Source organism: Solanum lycopersicum, chromosome 6 (assembly GCF_036512215.1).
Source record: "Solanum lycopersicum chromosome 6, SLM_r2.1".
NCBI lineage: Eukaryota > Viridiplantae > Streptophyta > Magnoliopsida > Solanales > Solanaceae > Solanum > Solanum lycopersicum.
Window position 1 is genome coordinate 1,163,270 of NC_090805.1, and position 23,993 is coordinate 1,187,262.

The 23,993-nt window shown below is 31.3% G+C and overlaps 2 protein-coding genes across 2 annotated transcripts; both read left to right on the forward strand.

Annotated features, from left to right (window-relative positions):
* The first annotated feature begins 1,702 nt into the window (after positions 1 to 1,702).
* Positions 1,703 to 8,855, forward strand: LOC101265339 (vacuolar cation/proton exchanger 3-like). The gene is made up of 11 exons (XM_004240352.5): positions 1,703 to 2,132; positions 2,861 to 2,928; positions 3,048 to 3,076; positions 4,268 to 4,464; positions 4,617 to 4,838; positions 5,589 to 5,717; positions 5,925 to 6,041; positions 6,160 to 6,213; positions 6,825 to 6,941; positions 7,913 to 8,003; positions 8,427 to 8,855. Exons 1-11 carry the CDS (start codon positions 1,923 to 1,925, stop codon positions 8,462 to 8,464), a joined length of 1,272 nt encoding a protein of 423 aa, XP_004240400.1. The 5' UTR covers positions 1,703 to 1,922; the 3' UTR covers positions 8,465 to 8,855.
* A 6,907-nt stretch (positions 8,856 to 15,762) lies between these two features.
* On the forward strand, positions 15,763 to 23,156 carry LOC101265645 (SMR domain-containing protein At5g58720). Its single transcript, XM_004240353.5, has 11 exons — positions 15,763 to 17,151; positions 17,826 to 17,851; positions 18,485 to 18,595; positions 19,394 to 19,479; positions 20,077 to 20,315; positions 20,794 to 20,870; positions 21,006 to 21,062; positions 21,689 to 21,756; positions 21,851 to 21,957; positions 22,071 to 22,141; positions 22,724 to 23,156. The coding sequence occupies exons 1-11, from the start codon at positions 16,596 to 16,598 to the stop codon at positions 22,853 to 22,855; spliced, it is 1,530 nt and encodes a 509-aa protein (XP_004240401.1). The 5' UTR covers positions 15,763 to 16,595; the 3' UTR covers positions 22,856 to 23,156.
* Positions 23,157 to 23,993: the final 837 nt, after the last annotated feature.

The following is a 23,993-nucleotide window of genomic DNA, read 5'->3' on the forward strand; positions in this document are numbered from 1 at the left end:
TATGATAATGATTTTCTTATTAAGATTATATTTTTGGTATATTTTTAATATTGACGAAACTTATTGTAGTCCCTTATAACAATCAAATTGAGAATATTAGAGAAGGAAGGTTTTTTTTGATGAGCGCGTCCCAACTTATTTATTGGAATAATAAGCCAATGTTTGTTGACCAAGATTACGATGATGAAGAAGAAGAAGATGATGATGATGAAGAAGCTGAAGGAGGTGCTAATGAGCACGATCATGATCAAGGTGGAGAAACAGATGAACAAGATCATCATAACGATGAAGATGTTAATGATCATGATGATAATGATCAAGATTGAGGCTCTAACACACTAAATGAAGATGTTGATCATATATTATAGATAATAGGTGATCTAAATCCAGACATCAAAGATTACTTACTTAGCATTTGCTTTTGTATAATTGATTTTCTTTTTCTTTTATCTTGTTAGAACCTCTTTTATTAGTTACTTATCGCTCGTAAAATATTTTGTTTCAAGTTATGAATTATATTTAAGTTATATAAATAATACAGACTCCTTTTTTAAAAAATTATTTTGTAACTTTTTATAAGAAAGTACTATCTTTTTGGTTGGATACCATAGCCAATATAAAGATTATAATGAAGAGGTGTTAGAGAATTTATCTGTGAGTTCTGTGAAACTAAGTTTATATTTACTAAGCAAGTTATATTGGCACTGTAGACCGTTCAAATTTAACTCAATTCGTCCATAGGTATCCATTTCTAGTTTTCAGCCAAGTCACCATAGAAATGTAATATTCTTTCTGACATGAGACTACCTATAATATTTCAGTTGAAACAGATAATGTGTGACCATCCAGTGAAGAAATCACCAAAGGAAACTTCTTATTACATACTTCTACTATATATGCACAATTTCTTATTTTAATTGTATACGTTAGTGCAACAAAGTACTAAAAATATGTTTCTCTCTAAATAGGGATTTTGTGAAAATTCAAGGAAACTTCTATGTATTAATTTACTTAGCTTCTTGAATATATATTTTGGCTACTAATCTTGGAAGTTAGTTAGTGATAAAATACGTATAATTTTTTTTAAATAATGAATGACAATAAAATTGAAATTCAAAATCTTTGTTTGTTTTGATAATTTGTTGAAGCTAGCGTATGATCAGATCTTATCTAAAAATATATAATTTTGCCTAAGTAAAGTGTGTCATCCAAATTAGTCGATCCTTTATACATAAAAATATTAAAGGATTGTCCACTTTCTCAAGAATCTCTATATTTAGAAAGTGACAACGAATGAATTCTTTTAAAACTTCTTTGAAAAATAGAAAACTTTGGAACGATCGTTATTCAATTATTTTTTATTATTATAATGAATTTATAAATAATAAAAAGTACTTCATAAATCATTGAATATTTTTATATTTTTTTTTCACTTTATCAACTTAATCCATTAATGTTGAAGTGAGAATGCTATAATACATTTCTTATCTTAAAAATTGAGTAATCAGTATATGGTATATATAGCGTACCATAAAATATATTTTCTCATGAACACTCAATAATTATTTTTTCCAATGATTTTATTCCATATAGTACACAAATATATAACAAAACCTACATACCTTAATTCTTTACCTTTTTTAGGGTTCTAGCACTTGTTTCCATACAATAAAACTACGTGGAGTCCATGCAAACATATTTGAAAAATAAATAATTTAATAAATTAAAAAAAGGAAAATTCTACGAAACTTCAAATAATTTCAAACACACCTAAACTCCCATTTCTTGTCCTCTATATAAAACCAAGAACACAAGTGTTTTTATACATAAAAAAAAAATTCCCCTATTAAATCAACATTTTCTAGTCCTTTTTTTTAGAAAAAAATAATAATTAAAGTCCTATTTTTTATTTTTAGGAAATAATGGGTTCTCTAAGGGATTTGGAGCATAATGTTGGAGAAGAATTAGATAGGAAAAATGATGAAGAAATTATTATGAAGAAGAAAAAAAATGCACAACTTTTTAGGATATTGTTGGTTAATATTCAAGAAGTTATATTAGGAACAAAGCTTTGTTTGCTCTTACCAGCTATCCCTTTGGCAATCTTGGCTCAATACTATCATTTTGCAAGAGTTAGTAATTTAATTTATTTATTATACTCTTTCTATTTTAATTTATGTGATACTTTTTTATATTTTTTCGATATTCAATGTAGGTAAAGTTTGATCAACACTTTAAATTATACTTTTTCAGCATATTAATTAGCATGAGAAAAATATGCAAATTCTTTCGTATGAGTTTTAGTTTGAGTTCATATAATCTTATTTAGTATTTAAAATTAGTTAAATTGATGCATGAAACAATAAAAATATCATGTAAATTAGAAACGAAAAAAATCAAAATATTTATTTAAATGTTTTTAAGGATTCTACTATTATCTCCCTTCAACCATTTGAGCAAAACATAGCAAAAAATTCAAGAATCGATCATAAAACCTAGTTTAATATAATAATTAATACATTAGCTATTCGCTCTTAGGTTGATGATTTGAATCGATGATATAATTTTATTTAATAAATAAAAACACATTAATTAGCTATTCGCGCTAAGATTGAATCATGAACTATAACATCACCCTAAGGACGCTTTGACATACCAATCATTGAACTGTCAATTAATTTTTTTATTAAATTGAATCTTCAGAATGGGAGAAGGGTAATGAGTCATTCTTAATTAAAAATCACGATTCGTAAAACCAATATTTTTTAATAAAGTATATAATAGTTAATAATTTAGAATATTTTTTATAATATTTTGTAATGATCAAGTAAATATATAATGATTTTGATGTTATGAACAGCCTTGGATTTTTGCTTTTAGTTTGCTTGGACTTGCACCTCTTGCTGAACGTGTCAGCTTCTTGACTGAGTAAGTTTGCATTAATATTTTTAATCTTTTTTATATTCTTTTACTTTATGACAAAATTACTAATAAGATTTTATTTTTTTTTCTTTTTGTTTCATTTCCACTTGAAAACTTAAAAAAAGACAAATTGCTCACTTCACTGGTCCAACAGGTATGTATTTGTTGCTTGCACCTCCTTCCATCTCATTTTAACCGTTACTTTAGCTCTTTTCACGTCAATGTATATATATATATATATATATATATATGAAAAATATTGCCAATTTTAATTTTGGATTCTTAATAAATGAAAAATCGCCTGAAAGTTTGAGGACCTTTAGTACTGTACTCCACCTTTGAATTAGCAGACAACATCCTTTACGTCAAGCAAGATCGCCCTTGTCCCTTTTCTTTCTCCATTGTGCCGCGTTCTTTGATTTGTTCCGATAGAGTTTGAGGTAAAGTGATTTGTATGCCTACTTTACCTACTTGGTGAAAGGGAACGAACAACGTTTCATTTTCGAGTTTATTGAGTGGATTCCGTCAGCAAACACCTAAAGAAGCAATAAATAATAGGGGTAACATTACTATATTATTTTTTAATATATTTACTTTAATGTTTTAGGAAATATGTATTAGATATTGGATAGCAAGGTAAAGTAGAGACAAAGGTATAAATAAATATCACTTGACTTTTCAAATTATAACTATATTTTAAGTATAGTAGACAAATAAAGATGGACGGATCGGAGAGAGTTATAATTATGGTTTTAGCTAAAATGACTACTAATTTAATTAAGGGAAAATTGTATGAAACAACAAACTATTAATTCAAATTAAATGTTATAGCCATAGTTTATTTTAATTGTAATTCGCGGCAAACGTCCCCTTTTCTTGCCATTTGATTTGGCTATACAAATAGCCATTTCTGGTATACAATTTGTCATTTTATACACTTCTATAAAATGTATAAAATGTGTTTGTATTCGTATAAAGCAAGAGAAAAGTGTATATATAAATACAAATACATATATTTTCGTCATATACGCTTATAATTATACAAATGCAATTTTATTATACAAATTACAATGTATAAATAAAAATATACAAAACTGAACAATTTGTATAAAATTAAATGTTTATATTTTCATCACATACACTTATAATTATACAAATGCAGATTTTATCATACAAATTATAATGTATAAATAAAATTATACAAAATTCCCACAATTTATATAAACTTGAATATTTGTAGCAAATTATTCGAATAAAAAACTCTATAACAAACATAAAATTTGTTATGGAGCGTCATTACGCAAACTGTAGCTATAACTTACGAATATAATTTTTATGTTTGCAGTTGGGGGTCTACTTAATGCAACATGTGGGAATGCAACTGAGATGATAATAGGATTATTTGCACTTTATCAAAGGAAAATACATGTCCTAAAGTATTCTCTTTTGGGATCCATTCTTTCCAACTTACTTCTTGTTCTTGGAAGCTCTCTTTTTTGTGGTGGACTTGCCAACATTAAAAAAGAACAAACATTTGACAGGGTAAGATTATTTGTGTTTTCACCCTAGATCATATATATTGTGATGCTTCTAGAGTTTGTTGATATCGAATTCAACATCGCTAGCTACGAGCAATTTAACGACATATATTAGCAATGTAATTGTGTTGACATTTGTTTTATGTTGGCCAACAGAAACAAGCTGATGTGAACTCACTTCTTCTACTACTTGGATTGCTTTGCCATATGTTGCCATTGATGTATAGATTGGCTTTGGGACCATCAATTAACAATAATGTAGCAACTTCAATATTGGGATTATCTAGAGTTAGTAGCATTGGTATGCTTATAGCATATGCTGCTTATCTCTTCTTTCAATTGAAGACACATAGACAATTCTTTGAATCCTCTGAGGAGGTAAGTTATTTCATAACATCATCGTTTTTATCTGAATACTTTTTGACTGCTATAGTGAAATGTTATTATTGAGAATGTACAATCATGTATAAATGAAAAATCAGTTCCAACTAAAACTTAGTTGTTATGACATAACATGAAATACTATTATAGAAAAATTTGACTGTATATATGCATGGTGCACGGATACCCGTAACCTGATTTTGACATCGCTATTTCACTTATATTCAATTTATTGAAATGATTGAACTTCATCTATATGTAACTTTATATGTTATGTCTAGCGTTTGATTTTGTCAAGCCTAACTTCAGACACGAAGTCTCGAGTGAGTGAATGTGCAAATTTTCTAACAATATAGTGGATAAGGTACAAGTACGATCGAAATTCTAGAGACACGCATTAACTTAACTAAGGTCCTATTATATCTGAACTCATTTTTTTAAAATTTTGTATACCTTTTGGCTTTCGTGGCACAATTTGCGACTCCACATAGTTGAGGCTCGTGAGAGATGTTTGGATGTCACGTAAGCCAAAAAGATATATTAAATTACAAAAAAAGAATTCAGAGGTTAAAATGTGTCTCTAAAATTTCGGTCATAATCTAGGATACTTAGCTTTTGCCTTATCCCTCATAAATAAGATAGGTAATTTGCTAAAAACAAGTTAAATTACATGAACATTGTAAACTTTTTATGTATCATAAAAATGACTACTAATTTAAATAATTGATTTTGATGACATATGAGCAGGAGGAAGAAGAAAATAAAGTCTCAGAAGATGAAGAGGCAGTAATTGGATTTTGGAGTTCATTTGCTTGGTTAATTGGCATGACTATAACTATTGCTCTATTATCCGAGTACGTTGTCGGTACGATCGAGGTAAAATTAATCTGTCATTAAATTGCTCATAGCTAACATAATATTTTTTTTAATCTAATCGCTAATTAATCTGATTAATTGGTCCAAAGAAAAAAATATATTTAAGAGTATCCTAAGATGAAAACGCGCTTAAATTTAAAAATTTGTAAATTACGTATAATTCATGTATTATTTTTCGTATAACGATTTTTTTTCGAATAATCTCAGGCTGCATCAGATTCTTGGGGGATTTCTGTGAGTTTTATTAGCTTAATATTGTTGCCAATAGTGGGAAATGCAGCAGAACATGCTGGATCCATAATTTTTGCTTTAAAAAACAAGTTGGTAAGATATATATAAATACTAAAAAATTTAATAATTTAATATACTCTATATTTATAATGAATATAGTATACATGATACATACACTAAATGATTTTTATATACATATATACCAATGCAGGATATATCACTAGGTGTTGCATTGGGGTCAGCTTCTCAAATTTCTATGTTTGTGGTAAGAATTTTGGCAATATCTGTTTATTTATATATACTATTTTATATCGATTTATCTGATGTATTTGTGTTCTTATTAATCTGTTACAAAAGGAATGATATTTTTCTTCTTAGAAACTTGTTGGAACCCTCAATATAGTATGATCGCGTAGATTAAAACACTTGAGAAACGCAACGCCACTTATTTCAAAAAATAATTTTAATATACTTTCGTATACATCTATTTTGTATTTCGATAGTCTTCTTTAATTTCATTGAACTACATGTTTCGTCAATCAAGGTCATATAAAATGGGATGAAGTTGGTAAGTACATAATCATTTATTTGTAGCATCAAGTGATCACTTGAAAAATAACTACAATTATTTATCAGTAAAAGTGAAATATTACTTACTTGAAAAAAAAATCAAGGTATATTATTACTGATGATTACAATCGATATTTTTATATTATGTTGCTTGGACTCTTTAAGATTGATGTTGCATCCTCGTCGAAACTTTCAAAAGATACATTAGTTTTTTTTTTTATAGATTTGATATATATAGTCATTTCTAAAAAGTGTGAACAACATAATTTATGGAATTAATTTATATAACATGTTTAATATTTTTAGGTACCTTTATGTGTGATTATGGGTTGGATAATTGGTGTGGATATGGATTTGGATTTTAGCATACTGGAAACTGGTTCTCTTGCTTTCTCAATCATCCTCATTGCCTTCACCTTGCAGGTCCTTTTATTTATTACTATTTGACAATCAACTATAATTGATCGCTAATTATGTTGCTCTGATTCTTTAAAAATGACAATTATCATATTTATTTCGATTTTTTTTTTTAAAATGCACTACTAGAGGATATGTTACGCATCTGTCAGCATTTTTAAAAAGCTAGGACAATATAGGTAGCTAAGCTATTTGACTCATTTCATAAATAAGGAAATAAATAAGAGAAATAAAATAAAAGTCTCAACTTTAAGGATTTTTTGCACATATATTTAAAGAAAATGCACTACTATTAAAGAATACGACATGCAGATATTTGTAAAGAGTTCGAGCAATGTAGGTAGCTAAAAAGATACTCATCTCAACCTGCAAATTAGATTCTTCAGAACCGTTACTTTCGGTGAGAATAATATAGATTTGTGTATCTGAATTCATAAATTCAAAAATATAATATTACGAAACCTTAAAAATTAAACTCATAAATTTTTAATTTTTAATCCGGTCTCTCTTTGCATAGCATCATTTTGCCATGTATATATAAAAATTACACCATATAGAAAGTATATAATATATGTTGCAAAATGAACCAAAATTTTGGAAGAAACAAATTCTTTTTTACTAATAATAGAAACATTGGAGTTGTCAAATATGCTCCAAAACGAAAGGGCAATATTTTGTTTATTTTGTCCATATACATGAATGACATGATAGGTTTTATGGTACAAAACAAAAATTGAGTATGTCATGCTCAAATTATAGTTTCTCATTTTATTTACATTTCTCATCGATATTTTGTATTTGTCTCGTTAAATCTTGATTAACGTCAGAAACTATCACAAAATATCACATTAAGGTAAAACCTTCTCTAGCTATAACAAAGGTAACTTCATATTCAGGCTCGAAATTGACCTCTCGCTTTATTATATTCCTATCATTTTTTTCTTTTTATATTCTTATATTCCTAATATCTCTTGCAGGATGGAACCTCACATTACATGAAAGGGATTATTCTTTGTCTTGCCTATTGTGTCATTGGTGCTTGTTTCTTTTTCCATAAAATTCCAATCAGTAAGTCATTTTTATTTTTTGTTTTCTATACAAACCCTATTAATTATATTAAATAATATACTTATATACATCCTTTGAGAAAACATTTTACTTGTACACGCACAAGTAAACACTTAATTAAACTTGTATAAAACTAAATATATAGACACATTCGTCCAACATGACACTCTACATGATAATTTTGTATTCTACGTGGCGTCCTATATGTATTATGTCATGAAGGACACGTGTGTCTACTTGTTTAAAGTTGGAGGGCATAGCTGTCCGCTGAAGCCAAGTTACATGTTTATGTGTTATGCCTAAAGGCTAAAAGTTACATGTAACTATTTTTATACATGATTTACATTTTCAGTTTATGAAAGTTAAATGTTAAATCCTCTGACAAATTGCTAACTCTTGTTTTGGTGCGTCGGGTGTTGTTAGATATTGAAAACTATTCATCTGGGATCATGTCATCTTAACCAAGTTCATTCAGCAACGTGATGAACCATCAGAAAGAAATCGATATGTATCTGATGGAATCTACGTGGTACACGTCATCAACCGGATGTAATACTTCATTGCATCAATGTGCACTTGTTCATCCAAATTAGAGCTTTCTTAATTACCCTTTTGTGGAGATTATTACATTTCATGTTTTGATTGGAGACCCTAATGCACATGAAATGTGAAAATAATAGACTTATATCAACATGGTTTAAGCTTTATGTAAATATATGTTCTTATTTATTACTACTTTTTTGCATAAATGTGGTGGATTTTGAGGAGAATAAGAAACTATCACTCCTATCAGTTGTGTATTTCAGTTGAGTATTTTGGTGGCCAATTAATAAAATTATCTAAGGTTAAATATATTCCTATTTTTGGTAAATATTATGCACTAAACTTTCACTATTTGCCGTTCGAACAACCTTGTATATGGTCCCTTTAATATATGAAGGATTGCCTAACATAGTACTTCATGATGCATATACCTCACTACTAGGAAGCTTAGTAAAGATACATTTTCCATCGCAAATTAATGAAAATTAGTATTCATGATTTTGTTTCATCGTCAATCATTCTCATCGAACCAGCTTACTGCACATGACGGAAAGCATACATTCTCATCAAATTTTCATGGGAAAATACCCAAGTACCCCTTCAATCTATGCCCGAAATCTCAGAGAAACACTTATACTATACTAAGGTCCTATTACCCCCTGAACTTATTTTATATGTAATTTTCTACCCCTTTTTAGCCTACGTGGCACTAGTTCGAAAAAAAAGTCAACCATCGTTGGGCCCACAAGATAGTGCCACATAAGCTAAAAAGGGGTAAAAAAATATTAATAAAATAAGTTCAGGGGGGTAATAGGACCTTCGTATAGTATAAGTGTGTCTCTGAGATTTCGGGCATAGGTTAAGGGGGTACTTGGGCATTATCTCAATTTTCATTAATATTTTAATGAGAATGTATGCTTTCCGTCATGTGCAGTAAGCTTATTAATAGTATTGATGTATCCAACTATACTTGTATTGTCTAATCAAATTGGATAAATTACTTATGTATTCAAATATATTTGTATTCACAAATCACCATTGTATTAATATTACAATACAATTATCTATGTATATAAGTATTATTAAAAGGGGGTAGAAAATTACTTATAAAATAAGTTCAGGGGGTAATAGGACCTTAGTATAATATAAGTGTGTCTCTGGGATTTCGGGCATAGATTGAGGGAGTACTTGTGCATTATCCCTAAATATATATTGAAGTTTGCCATATTATGTATTTTTCCATATTTTATGCATAAAATAAAATTTTAAAATTACATATATAATGTCAGATTGGTTTGGTCTTGAGTTGATTTTTTTTTAGTTAAAACTAAACCAACCCAAATATAATTAGGTTTTTTTTCTAATACCAAAACCAAATCAAATCAAATCATTAATCAATTTTTTTTTAATTTGACTCGATGAGCGGTTTGATTCGATTTTGTACACCCCTACTTCTAAAACAACATAAACAACAAAAATTTGGGTAGATGGAATGACCAAAATATACACAAATTATGTATAACCTATATTCTTCCCAATATTAACAACAAAAACGAAAACAATTGCTAGCTAACTACGACTCTTGGTCCAAACTTTACACATAATTAACCAAAGACTCAATAAGTCATTGTTCCATATCTACTTATATATATATTGAACACCAAGATGAATATAAAGCTATATTTGGGCCCGTAGAATGAAATTCTCAAACTCAAATTTCAGTCTAACTTTCACGGATGGAATTTACAGTCCGTAGGTCAAACCACGGACTGTAAATGACCTCGTGGAAGGTTTCTAACAGTTTTTAAATTGAGATTGTTTTTTTTTTTCATTTTTTCCTAAGTTTAAGCCATGACATTACATATATCCTAAAAGGATTTTCACGCTCAAGACGTAGTTCCTACACTCTTAAATCCTTCAAACTCAAAACCACCATAAGCAAGGGAGAAGATAGGGTTTTCAAGCTTCTTCTTTGAGAGCTTTGTTCTTCAGAGTATGCAAGGGTATTCACAGTGTTGGACTAAGACCGTCTTCATGCCCTACCTCTAAATTCAATCAGTAAAGAGATAAGTCTAGGATTCTACCCGAAGTTCCATGAACTTTGGAGTTTGGTTTGTGTTTCATATTACTGAATTATGATTTTCTTAACTATTGAGATTATGATATCTTTTGCATTTTGATTCTTAAGTTGTTGTTCATGCTTATATTATCACATGAACCCTAGTTTTTGAGTTTTTGTGCGGGTATTTCTATGATTGATTTCAGAACCTAAAGTGAGTTCAAATATATTTTTAAACACTATTTGAGAAATTTTTTTTAAAGGAACACTAATGGTTCTAAATGTATTATTTTGCATTGAGAAAAAGTACTCCTTCCGTCTCATTCTATGTGAGGTAATTTGACTCGATACGAAGTTTAAGAAAGAGAGGAAGACTTTTAAAACTTGTTATCCAAGATGAATGATAGAAACTTGTTTGATTGTAAATCATTTTATTAAGGATAAAATAGGTATTTTATAGGTTAATTATTACTTAATATAGAAATATGTTATTCTTTTTTGGATTGACTAAAAAGAAAAGTAAGTCACATAAATTTGGACAGACGTAGTAATATTTTGAGAAGAGCATAAATAGTTTTCAAAAACATTTCAGTCAGTAAAGTTAATCACAGTTATCCCTTAAAGACGGTTTTTTCAAATATTAACTCAACCACCGAGTACTATTATATGCACATTTACATATATTTTGGGAGTACTATTGAGCAACAATTTGGATAAAAGTTGAGATATCTGAAACCCTATAACCTACACTATCGGTGTAGATATGATCATATTGGAATTCAAATAACTCTTCACATGCCTTAAGAAGACTTTTAGTGGATGGGGTAGTTTAGTTGCATTCTATAGCCCTGCAAGGTATAAGAATGTAGATGGGATATTGTATCACATGAGGCTCATAGTGATATTTGTTGATTAGATAAACTCTCACAAAAAATAAAGTATACTATTTCAGTATTTGCTATTATTACACATCTACGATAAAAAAAATTTAGTTATTTCATTCATATTCTTGTCTTACTTCAGTTGAATTACTTTTAGATGTTCATTGAGTTATTGATTTCCTTCAATTTATTACATATCGTACATTCAGTGTACAGACATCATTTGACATTGTATCATTTTATGATGCAGATACAGGTATTATCATTCACTCGTAAGTTTTAGGCGAGACCTTTATATTTTCGGAGGATTCCAATTTTATTGCTTAGTAGTAGTGTTTGGAAGTTGTTGTGAGTCTTGTCCCAACACCAATCTTTAGACCGTAGAGACTTCATAGATATACATAGTTAGAGAGACATTTGAGTCTTCTTTTAGTATGTTTTAACTATGTTTTTGTCATTTATACTCAGTATCTTCGCACATCTTTGAGACTCAGTTTATTCTTTAAATGCTCATCAATTTTAATATTTTTGTGTGCATGTTGTAACCATCCGCAAAGTATTTAGTTAGTCCATTAATGGTTCACTTGAGGACCAACAATAATTTATAAATGTCAACCACATCACGGTGATTGGCTCGGTCGTGACAGATAGTCACTAAATTAGTGATATCAGGTATAACCAAAGTCGAAGCAGAATGAAAGGGCGATGTAATTCTTGGTTCTACTTTTCTAGTTCAAAGTGGGAACGAAGGTCTGTAAGATTTACATAGTCAAGGTCTAATGACTTCAATCAAGGTTGAGTTCATATAAGAGAACACCTCGACAATGATGTGGCTAAAGCATGCAAGGCAAGACGTGGCTAAGACATGACAAAGGCTGGAAGAGCTAAGGCATATGAGGCAAGACGTGGCCGAGGCATGACAAGGGCTAGGCAGGCTAAGGCAAGGCAAAGGAACATTGTGATTAGAGCTGTCAATATGGGCTAGCCCACCCATACGAACTAACCAATACATGCTTTGACATTTTACGGGTTAGCCCATTTTTTGTGTGGGCCAAAAAACGGTCGGCCCAACCCACAAGTACGTGGGCTACAGACTTGTCGGGTCAGCCCACTTTTTAAATATTATAGATTTTTTACATAATTATTAAATTAAATTATAAATTATAATTTAAAAATATTATCATAAATATCAACAAAATAGTATTACATGATATTAATGTTACTACTTGTTAATCAAATTCACAAATAAAATTATCTTCATAATATTTACTAAGTTTTTTTTTCAAGTAAAATTATAAATATATAAATAGAAATATTAACCTAATTATTTTGAGTTTGGATTCTCTCTAATTTAAAATTTTAGTTTTAAATTATATTTATTAATTAATTTTTATTGGCCCACGTCTGGCCCTACCGATATTTCTCAAGCCCCACAAATCACCAGACTTATTCAGGCCGGGCTAAAAAACTCTTTTCTTAAATGGGCTTCAAAAATCTTAGTCCAACCCTATTAAATTCTGGGTAGGCCAGACCACGCCGGCCAACGGACCTAGCCCATATTAATTGCTCTAATTGCGATTGTGACAAGATCGTGGCTATGCAAGTTTGAAGGCTTAGAGTTGGGCTAGGGCGAGTTGAACCCCAATGGCCAGCTGGGTGAGACAAGACCAACACACATGACTGACACGTGGGCAGGCGCGAGATAGGGCGGTTGAAGGGTGATTTTGGCGCCAAAGTTGAAGGATGCTTGTGTGGGCAGTTGGACGAAATCAGCAGTATCTAATCGTTGGAGACTTGACAGAATTATAGATAAGACTTCTTGCTTGAATTTTCAAATTTGGCTTATCATTTGGACTAATCAACTGAATTCATAGGCATGTAACTGATTTCCTTAATAAGAGGAGTAATTGAGGATTTTCAAAATACATAGATAATTAATTTCATTTTATTATTCTTTAAAATAGTAAATTCATCAATATTATTAATATAAGATAAAAACATGTATAGCTTGATAATGTAATTCGATTAATTTCAAATTATTACTTTTAAAAAAATAAGTTCATTAATTTTATGTATTTATTATCAATATATGGTGTATCCCACAAACTAAACACTTAGATATCCGAGTGTCATACAAGTACATTCATATGTATTAAAGTATCTAGCATTAAATTCACGTATTTGTTATACGTATCTAGTATTAATTTTATGTTATATATATATATATATATATATTCATGTATCTTTTTTTGTATCTAGTATTAATTTGATGTATCAAGTATCAATTACATATATTATATTCAAAAACATGTATCTCAAATACATAGTAAGCATCTACATCTAAATCTAATTTGTGTATCTAAATTTCATACGTTAGATCCAAAAATATGTATCTCGAATACATAATAACATATACATTTAATTATGTGTATCGAAATATGAAAGGAAAAATTGAATGAATAAATACATTTTTAAAAATAATTACTGATTTTAGTGATACTTTTTGTTATTACCATTTATAGCAATATTGTGATAAATCTGTAATATGTATTAAAAGTGAATTATATATGCGATACATTTGAAATTGTTTTTGAAATATATTATGTTTGTTTGGTAAAAAATTGTCACATTGTATTATAAGTGTATTAAAATGTGTGATAAATGTCTTGTCCATCATTAAAACTTGTATTATATTTGAATAATAAATTTATCTTTGTAATATGTATTAAATTTGTATTATAAATGAATAAAAAATGGTCAAGTGAAAAGAAAATGTTATTGCTATAAATGGTAAATATTTTTTTATTATAGTATATTTATGTAATTTTTTCGATATGAAATGTAGGTGAAACACATGAATTTAGGAAAAAATCACGACGGTAGAGTATATGTCGTATCATTAATATCATTGTGTAGTTAAAAATCATGTATCCAAAATTTAATGGTGGATACATATGCATGTTCAAATACCCCATTACTAAAAATACAACTTAAATCTTAATTAAGATTACTACTTAATAGATACACATGTTTCAAGGGCGATATCAAAGTAATATTCGTACTAACACAACCATGTCACAGTAGTGAAAGAAAGTCATTTCTTTCGAATACAAATGAATCAAGATCCAATCTGAATGGAAAGTTTTCTCTATAGCAATTACTTTGATTTAATTTCGTTATAAATGAAAAACAATCAAGACTCACTCTACATTGAAAGTTTTCTCCGTAGCAGTTACTTTGATTTGATTTCGTTATAAATGAAGAACAATCAAGACCCAATATGAATTGAAAATTTTCTCTATAGCAGTTACTTTGATTTGATTTCGTTACAAATGAAGAACAATCAAGACTCACTCTGAATTGAAAATTTTCTCTATAGTAGTTACTTTGATTTGATTTCGTTATAAATGAAAAGCAATCAAGACCCACTCTGAATTGAAAGTTTTCTCTGTAGCAGTACTTTGATATAAATTAACAATATATAATAATATTTGGGTTCAGGAGAATTTGTCGGCCATGTTGATGATATCTTGAGAAGAAGAAAGTAGATTAGCTATTATTGGAATGCAATTGTACTGTGAAATTCTTGAATGGGAAAGGATGAGATATAATCGAGTAATAAATATAGGAGGGGAGAATTAGGAGATAGTGGTTGATTTTGGAGTGAAAGAGTTAATTAAGCAGATAATCAATCAATCCTAGTCTTAATTAAGGGACGGGACATGAGTATATAATTGTATCTTCAAACAATATATCAATCTATGGTATAAAATACTAAAAGTGGTAATGTATGTAATTGTTTGAATGTAAAGATAATATTAGTATATATAATAGTGATGTATGTTTAATAAGGCAGTTTATCTAACTATTTCTGTGCTTCTTTGTGGCCCGAGTTTAATACACAGTTGGCACATGTTCCCATGACTTGGTTGGAAAGGCGAAATCACGTACTTCTGAGGAGGTTTGACTGACAGAGCTTGGTTTTTCTTCCTCTCCTTTCAGTCGAGTGACTTCGTACCTCTCCTCGAGACCTCTTTCACTGAGAAAAAATTCAATGTCTTTACGCAGGTGAGCCCTGTCAAATAAATTAGAGGGAGAGAACTAGAAGAGAGAAGTAAAAAAAGCAAAGGATTAACAAGTCTAATGGGAGAAGAATGGCTGATACGTTGACTGCCTTCGATAGACGAAAAAAACGTACTAATGTGTATAACTTTCGCATGCTTGTCGAGAGTCAATGTAGAACATTAAAAAGTAAAGATGTGCTAAGTCTAAATGGGTTAAACCGACTTAAGTTGATCCCTCCCTTACACCTAGTACAACACAAATTACAAACTATTAGTCCTACAAGTATAATACGAACCTACAAGTATACAAACTATGAATTCGAATACGAACAACAATATATCCAAATAAATTATATCTATATCTATATATATATCTCGCGATATATATATATATATGATCGACCAATCAATCAAACAACATAAAATTGAGGCTAAATCTAGTCCACGATTCGTGCCCTAGTTGTGTATACTGGTCCCATAGATCTCTCTTTCCCCCAATAAATTTGCAGTTTGCCTTGTTTTTCGCTGTTCATCAGATTCTCCTCTCCTCTTTGCTTGGTGAAAGTTGGAAACCGCAATTATTGCATTAAAATAGTCAACCTTACAGGATTTTTTATTCAAATTCGATTTATCGATTGCTCTTTTTTCGCATAATTATCCTCCATTGTTGTGCACAATTTGTCTGCGAAAAGCTGATCATTTTGAATCATGTAATTAGGGTTTTCAGGAAAAAAATTCAGTTTCTCAGAAGCTTCCTCCATCACGATTTCATTATAGATAAGTTGAATTTTTTTTTACCTTTGATTTATTTTTGCTCAGAAAGTGCATACCCAGAAGCTGAAATCTCGTAAATTAATGATTCTGGTTCAGATTTTGTTGTATGTATCTTTTGTATTGTAATCTAGTTGCAAAATTGTGTATCTTGTGAGCGAGGTGTGTGTGCAAGCTGGCTCGGACACCATGGTTATTAAAAACAAAGAAAATTGTGTGTCTTGTGGTTAGTGTTGTAGGAATTTTTGTATATGATTAGTTAATAATTAGAAATATGAAGCATCAGAAGAAGAAAAAGAGATCAAAAGCTTGTAAAAAAGTTGGGGTTGGTAATGGTTCGTTGCCATCTGGGAATAGTAATGATGGAGGGGAGAGTGTTGTGACGGCGTTAACGGAGGCATTTACCTCTGTATCTATGGAGGAAGCAACATGTGCTTATGAAGAGGCAAATGGGGATTTGAATAAAGCAATGGAGATTCTGGGTGATATGGTGGAGCGTAAGGAAGAGGATAAGATCACTACTTGTTCAAGCTCGAGTGGAAACGTTGGTTCAAGCTTGGATTCGAGTAACTCAGAGGTGTTTGTTGGGGGTCATTCCTGGCAGAATTCAGTTCAGCGCAAGGCTAAGGTGAAGAAATTGGTGGCTGCTACTGGAACAGTATCGACGATGATAGGGAAGGATTATGTGAGAACAACTACAAAGAAGAGTTGTTCAAAGCTCAAGGGGTTACATGATGAAACATCGAGCAACGAAGATGTTGAGCAGTTTTTGTATTCCATGCTTGGGGAAGATTCTGATTTGAGCTTAGCTGTCGTCAGAGATGTGTTATGTGAGTGATCTTTTTCAGTTGAACATTAGCATTTGTAAAAGAAGTAAAAACGAAAAGAAAAAAGAAACTGACAGGACTAAGTTATCAGTAGAAGGTGCAATGCATGTCTAGGTGTGGTGTTGATCATGAAAGATTATATGTGCTATATCGTTTGTGATTTCCATGGTTGTATCATTACTGAATTCAGTATCTTGCTAATTTTGTTGCGTGCTGATATAAACAATTTAGACAAAGGTACTTGTATACCATATGTCTTCCTAAATTTTTTCAAACTGAAGAAAAAAATAAAAAGCATGTTGAAGCAAATCAATTTGTATCAGAAGACTGCCCTATGCACGAAGTGTTCCCAGGCCATAGCAAGTGAATAGGTTTACACTGGATGTAGACTTCCTCTTGCATTTTGGCAAAGAGGCAATTGCTAAACCTCAAACCTATATCCTACACGTCACTTTAGGTCACTAAAAAAGGTAACTCTGTTGTTGTGCGAACACTCAACCTCAATGTCTAAATTTAAAAGCGATTTCTGTTGCATCATGTGTTACTTTTCAAGCTTAAAATAAGTGCTACTTTTTGTGTGGTCATGTTCAAAACTATATTGAAATGAAATGAAAAACAGATAGAGATACTCTTCACTTGGTTAATGGGCTTGTAACTAGAACTTCTGTTTAATGCAGGTCAATGCGGATATGAAGTTGAGAAGGTAAAAATAGTTTGACTTACCTGTTTGTTTCAAATCAAACTTGTTTGCTTTATGGAGGTTTGAATGCATTTTGTTTTCTCCCCATTCAAAATATCGTTTACCATATAACTCAGATATCATCTTCTACTTTATGATGGTTTCTAGAGAAGATCTGGTAATAACTCTTGTTATCACATTGTGTTTATAATTGGATCCTCTAGGGTAAGATTGCATTTTAGAATCCTTTGAAACTGATGTGTCCAACACTTGTCTGCTTCCATTGTCATGGCACATTGGCTTTCTTGACAGACCATTCTTTTTGTATTTCTTTCGTACATTATAGTGATGTAATTTAGTTTTTAAGTCTTTTCTAGGCTTATATGACTCTTGGGGTCGTTCTCATTTATTGTGTCATCATATCAAGTTCATCATTTTAGTTCTATGATCTTAACTTGATGTTTTGACATCTGACTTTAAACTTTAGAGGAATATCAATATGGACAAATTGGTGACTGTTATTTGTTTAAACTACTGTTCTGATTCCATTTTGTAGTATAATTTTGTCCTCAGTGTCTTATTGTTGTGGCAGGTTTGCTACTTTCACTTTTCTTTTGAAGCGATTCTCCTTTAATAGTGCTTGTGCTTCTCTTCTAGGCTCTGAGTGTGTTGCTTGAATTATCAGCTTCCTCTAATGAGAAACCTAAGCTTAGCGACTGTAGTGCAAACTGGAAAGAAGAGGCTGTGTTTCTTCATTCAAGTGATGGTGTAGGTTAATTTTCTTATCTTTTACAGTCCATTTATATGTGATTTAGCCATTTGTAACATTATTGTTTTTGTATGCTTTCCTGATTGATTTTCATATACACTAACTGGACTATTTAGCTTTATTCTCTTTAATCTCCCCTTTATCCTTCAATACGACCTATTTTCTTTCTCTCTTGGTTCTGATGTTGTAGTTTGCACGTGTTGTCTAAATGCTTCATAAGAAGTTGGTATAGTTCATTGCTTTTAATAAGTTATTGTCCTCTCCCATTTGTGACTCATCATATTAAGCTCAAGGTACCTCTTTAGTCTTTGCACAACATGGTGTCAATTGGAAATGGCTACCTTTCAGCCTCAATGTGTTGGTAGTTGGGATTTGGTTGTTTTTTTGTATCCAAAATGTTTTGGCAAACATTCGGGGTTGAATGTTAAGAACGAGAGAAGGTGGTGTTACCTTTCTAAAAAAAAAAAGAACTAGAGGAGGTGGTCTATGTGGAATATCGTCATGTTTGTTAAAGGAAAAAATGGGGTCAAACTAATAGAAATCTTGCAGTTGCCTTTTTAGTTGTCTGTAATAGGGGTTGGTTCAGTCATAAAGTGTGGTTTTAAAACCATTGAGGAGCTTAGTGGAATTCTTTTTCAATTTCAGTTTCAAATATGCATACCTCCCTGTAGTTAAATTTTTTGTTCAACTGCAATAAATTTGACAGTCTGTAGAACTCTCTTACTAAATTAGTTCAGATGATATAAATGTCTGGTTTTCAGAGGATGACCTAATGCTTAGTGAAAATTTTCTTGCAGCTTACTGACTGGACATCTGATTCTACTTCTCATTCATCTGAAAGCGAAGTTCTAGATAATGTGTGGTTTTATGGGCCTCCTGGCAGGTAATTTTACAGATATCACATCATATATTCATGTTCCAAGAAAATTCACCTTTAGAACTTTTTTGAGCAGTAGGGCATGTGGATTTTTAATTACTCTCAATTTTCTGATGTTATTGAAATCCTCAATTTTTACCCCAACCCAACCCCCTGGCTATTTGGTTTAGTTTTTTACCAGCCCACCCAAGCCAGGTGTCTGGTTTAATCTTGGTGTGGAACTTCTAAGACATCTGGAACATGGATGTCCAACATCTGGTAAACCATGAGTCGGGCAAGGTGAAATGGAACATGGGCTTAAAATTTACCCCAAAAGTTAATTTGTGAAGGAGGATTGTCTAAGACTATATAAGGAGACCGCAACCCATTTCTTTCACCAATAGGGGACACTTAACACCCCTTCATGCCAAGAGCTGGACACTAATAGCATGGACCTACCCCTGACTCAATGCCAAAACTAGCTCATGAGATGAAGATTGCCTAAGATCATATATGAAGACTAATTATCCAAGCCCCAACTGACATGGACTTCTAACACCTTTAATTGGAAGTGAATTCTAGAAGCCTTGTTACTGGATCAAATTATTATTTGCTTTGTTTCAGGAATTCGTTAAAAGTTCCTGCTGGAAACTCTGAACATTCTTCATCATCTACAGTAGGAAATTCTGGATCAGTACTTCCTCAAGATATTCTGGAATCTTTGTTCTGTATGCCAACCCCCAAGAGTGTTGAACATGAACCAACTACTATGAACTGGAAGAATGTAGTAAAGAAAATGACATCTTTGGGACAAAGATCTGGATCTTGTCCTAATGATATTCCACCACTGCAGCATACTCATGGTACTGTAACAATTCTATCTATTCATATTTTGAATTTTCAGATGTAAACATTGTAAATGGATTTGCATTTTTTAACACTTTCAAGAGACTTCAGATCTATTATCATCATGATTCTTCAAATATAAACATTTCTTCATGCTACATTTATCAGTTGAGATCTGATTGCCCGCTAGAGAAGCCTCTTTTTATATATAAACCTGCCAATTTTCCTTGCAAAGTAGCTTTTTTTTTATTGTTAAATTTAATTTATCATGACAGAATAGGTTTTTTTGAGTTAATGAAATTGTTGACTGACCATTCAGGGCTGGCATAGTTTCCCTGTTGCCACCAAAAGACGAATCTTCCCAGGCATTTTTTATTTCTGGATATATGTATCTTTTTCCTTTTTCTCTCCTCCACGGTGGGCATATTGTAAGATTTATATGTTTGCAGAAATTGGGTTCCTCTCTTTACTACTTTGAATATCTCTCTTCTGCAGCTGAGGGAGCTGAGTATCAGCTGTTCAGGGAAACTGCAAAGCAACATTGGGAGTCAATGAGATCCCATTATCAGAAGGTATGCATATTTATAAGTTATTCATGTTATGTTCTTGATCTGGATAAATCTTCTGATATGTAATAAGTTTGGATACATCTGTTGATATGTTTTAAGTTTTCATTTAAGGGCTTGAAAAGTTACATTGTGCTGCAGGCTGCAACAGCTTTTTCAAATGGCCAAAAGGGACATGCTGCTTATCTTGCGGATCAGGTAATGAAAACGTAGGAGCATGTGTGCCTCATAAAGTGATTATGATTCATTTTCTCTATTTTCGATGTTTACTATTGCTTGTTGGAGCAAATTTGAGGCATTTTTTTTTAAAAAAAAATGTCTGAGGCATATTAAATACCACATATTTGGTGCGTTTGTTGTGTATAACATGCCAATGCTAAACTGTCATGTTTGTGCTGATTGAAAAGGTCTTGACAAGGATTACAGTTAGTTATCAAGCTTTTCTTTCTTTCTCCTTTTATTGACAAGTAAAACTTAATTCATATGGCATTGAGTAGATGTGTTATTTACAGCATGAACCACCAGCACCTCCCTTTTGTAAAAGTAAGGTAGCTGATGAAAGTCATAAATTTCTCTACATCATTTACTAGATCCATTTTGTGCAAAAAACTTAAGCTAGCATTCAGCCCCGAATTCCCAAATATTTTTTACAAATCATTTTTGGGTGAAATTTCACCATGCGTTTTTTGCCATAGATTCTGGGAGAATATTTGACTTATATAGTGTGTTTCGAAACACGTCTTGAACTGTACCTACTGCATAACTTATTATATGGTAGGCTAATATATATATTCTCTCCCTTTCTCATGTGGACACTGCTTCAGGGTAGGCTACACAACAGAAAGGCTCGAGAAGCTGATGCAAAGGCTAGCCAGGATATATTTGCAGCTAGGTGACTACAGATCGACATCTATTTTGTTTTTCTAATATCATCTCATTGCTCTATTACTATTAGATGTCCCTGTTAAACTGAGCTTCCATTGCAGAAACAAGAACATAGAAAATATGATAACTATTGACTTGCATGGCCAACATGTCAAACCAGCAATGAGGCTTTTGAAACTGCACCTTCTGTTTGGAGCATTTGTACGCTGTAAGCATCTTGCTGTGTGATATTTCGTGCCAGAGTGGACCACATATTGGAGATCGACCATATATTGGTGATTTAATAAATTCATAATATGTTTTTTCTTTTCTTGGGCTCAGCTGTTAGGTTGTTCAGAGTTATCACGGGATGTGGGGCACATGGCGTTGGGAAGTCGAAGCTGAAAAACTCGGTAAGGAACCGTAATCTCACTTTACTCTTTTAAAGTTTTTGTTGTTAGATCCATTGAACGTGGTCTAGTTCCCTTTATTAGTATTATTATTATTTGTTAGTACTCTCCTATGTTATTCTTCAATTTTACTGTTACTTGTTGTTTTCTTTAATTTGGCAATCGTATTTTTTGTTGCTGCTACTGTTCCTTTTTCCTTTGTTCTTTATATGGTTTATTCAGCGTTGTATTTCCTTTTCTTATTGATTTTGATATGTTTTACTTGAGCCGAGGGTCTATAGGAACAACCTCTCTACCTTTACAAGGTAGTGGTAAGGTTGCGGGCACCACACTCCCAAAGCCCACTTATGGAACTACAGGGTATGTTATTATAGATTCATTGAGCATTAAAGCTTAAAAAAGGTTTCATTTGACTTTTTAACACATAATACAATAGAACAACATACCCATTATAATCCTACAAGTGGGGTCTGGATAAAACAGTACGTTTTCTGTTCTTCATTTTAAAAAAATGTAAATGTGAGAATCTGCCCCTTGTATGCTTATCATGGTACAGTTATTGTGAAGCGTTGTTGCTATTTGCAGGTAGTTGAACTTTTGAAGAAAGAACATATTGAATGGACCGAGGAGAATAGAGGAACATTGCTTATCAAGCTCGATGGACGAATGAATTTTAGCTTTGTAGATACTGATGATAATGATGAAGATGATAACTGATTATCCCTTAGCCATGGTTGCTAGCAGTTGGGCACCGCGGATTTTAGCATTAACAGTGGCAGTAAATGTAATTAACATCACTATATTATCTTGATGCTAGGTGGTATAACAACCTAGATTGTGATATTTTACGACATTTACATTTTTCTTTTGTTAGTGTGAGAATTGTAAATTGTGTATCCTAGCTCTGAGCATTATGCAGCGTTATAGCTAAGCTCATGTATGAGTGTAGAATGCACATTATTGTAGTATCTGTAATACTCATTTATTCTGGAAATCTTATGCTTTTTCATCATGAAAACTTCCAGTTGAATATTTTTTATTTTTTAAAATCAAATTACTCTTTGTTTCAAAGAGATAGCCATCAAAAACACATGATTGTGTTGAAGTCTTTATTTACATTAACTAATTATAATTGGATTCAATTTTGTTTTAGGAAAATTTAAAAAGAGTGCCAGTTACATCAAAAACATTTAACTTTCAAAGAGTTTCATTTTGTTCCTTCTTTTGCTGCTCTTGCCTTCCCTCTTTTGTTATATGATATCAGAGTTATGTTGAAGGAGCAACTTTTTTTCTTTTCAAGTCTTCTTGTCCCTATTGAAGAAGTTTGAAAGTGTAAAGGGAAACTTTTGTCGTTTGTAGCAATGGGAGCCTCAAACGGGAGAAATGCTCAAATATTGGAATAGAACTACAAGTAATGGAGAATGTCTATGTAGTAACTTCCACATCAACATCTATGAGATTTAATTGTCAATAATTTCAGTCGATACCATTTTTACACTTCCAAATTATCAAACAAAGTGAAACGGCGAGAGCATCAATAAGGGGGTCTGGTGAATCATCTTTGAAATTCAATTTTGGATGTGAAGAGTCTTATTAGAAAACACTTTTTTCTTTTACACAACTAATATCACGATTAATTGAGACCCCGACGAGAGTGTTCAACGTAAACATCTAGGGTAAAGAGAGTGACATTATGTTGTATGATTGGTTATATTACTAAAAATAAGAATCGCCGTATTTTGAAACAAAATCATCAAGGAAAATATTGGAAAACTAATTAAATTCCAATAAAAGAGTGGACAAAGAAAATAAAATTTTAATAAATGAAAAAGAGATGTGTTATTCTTGTTTATTT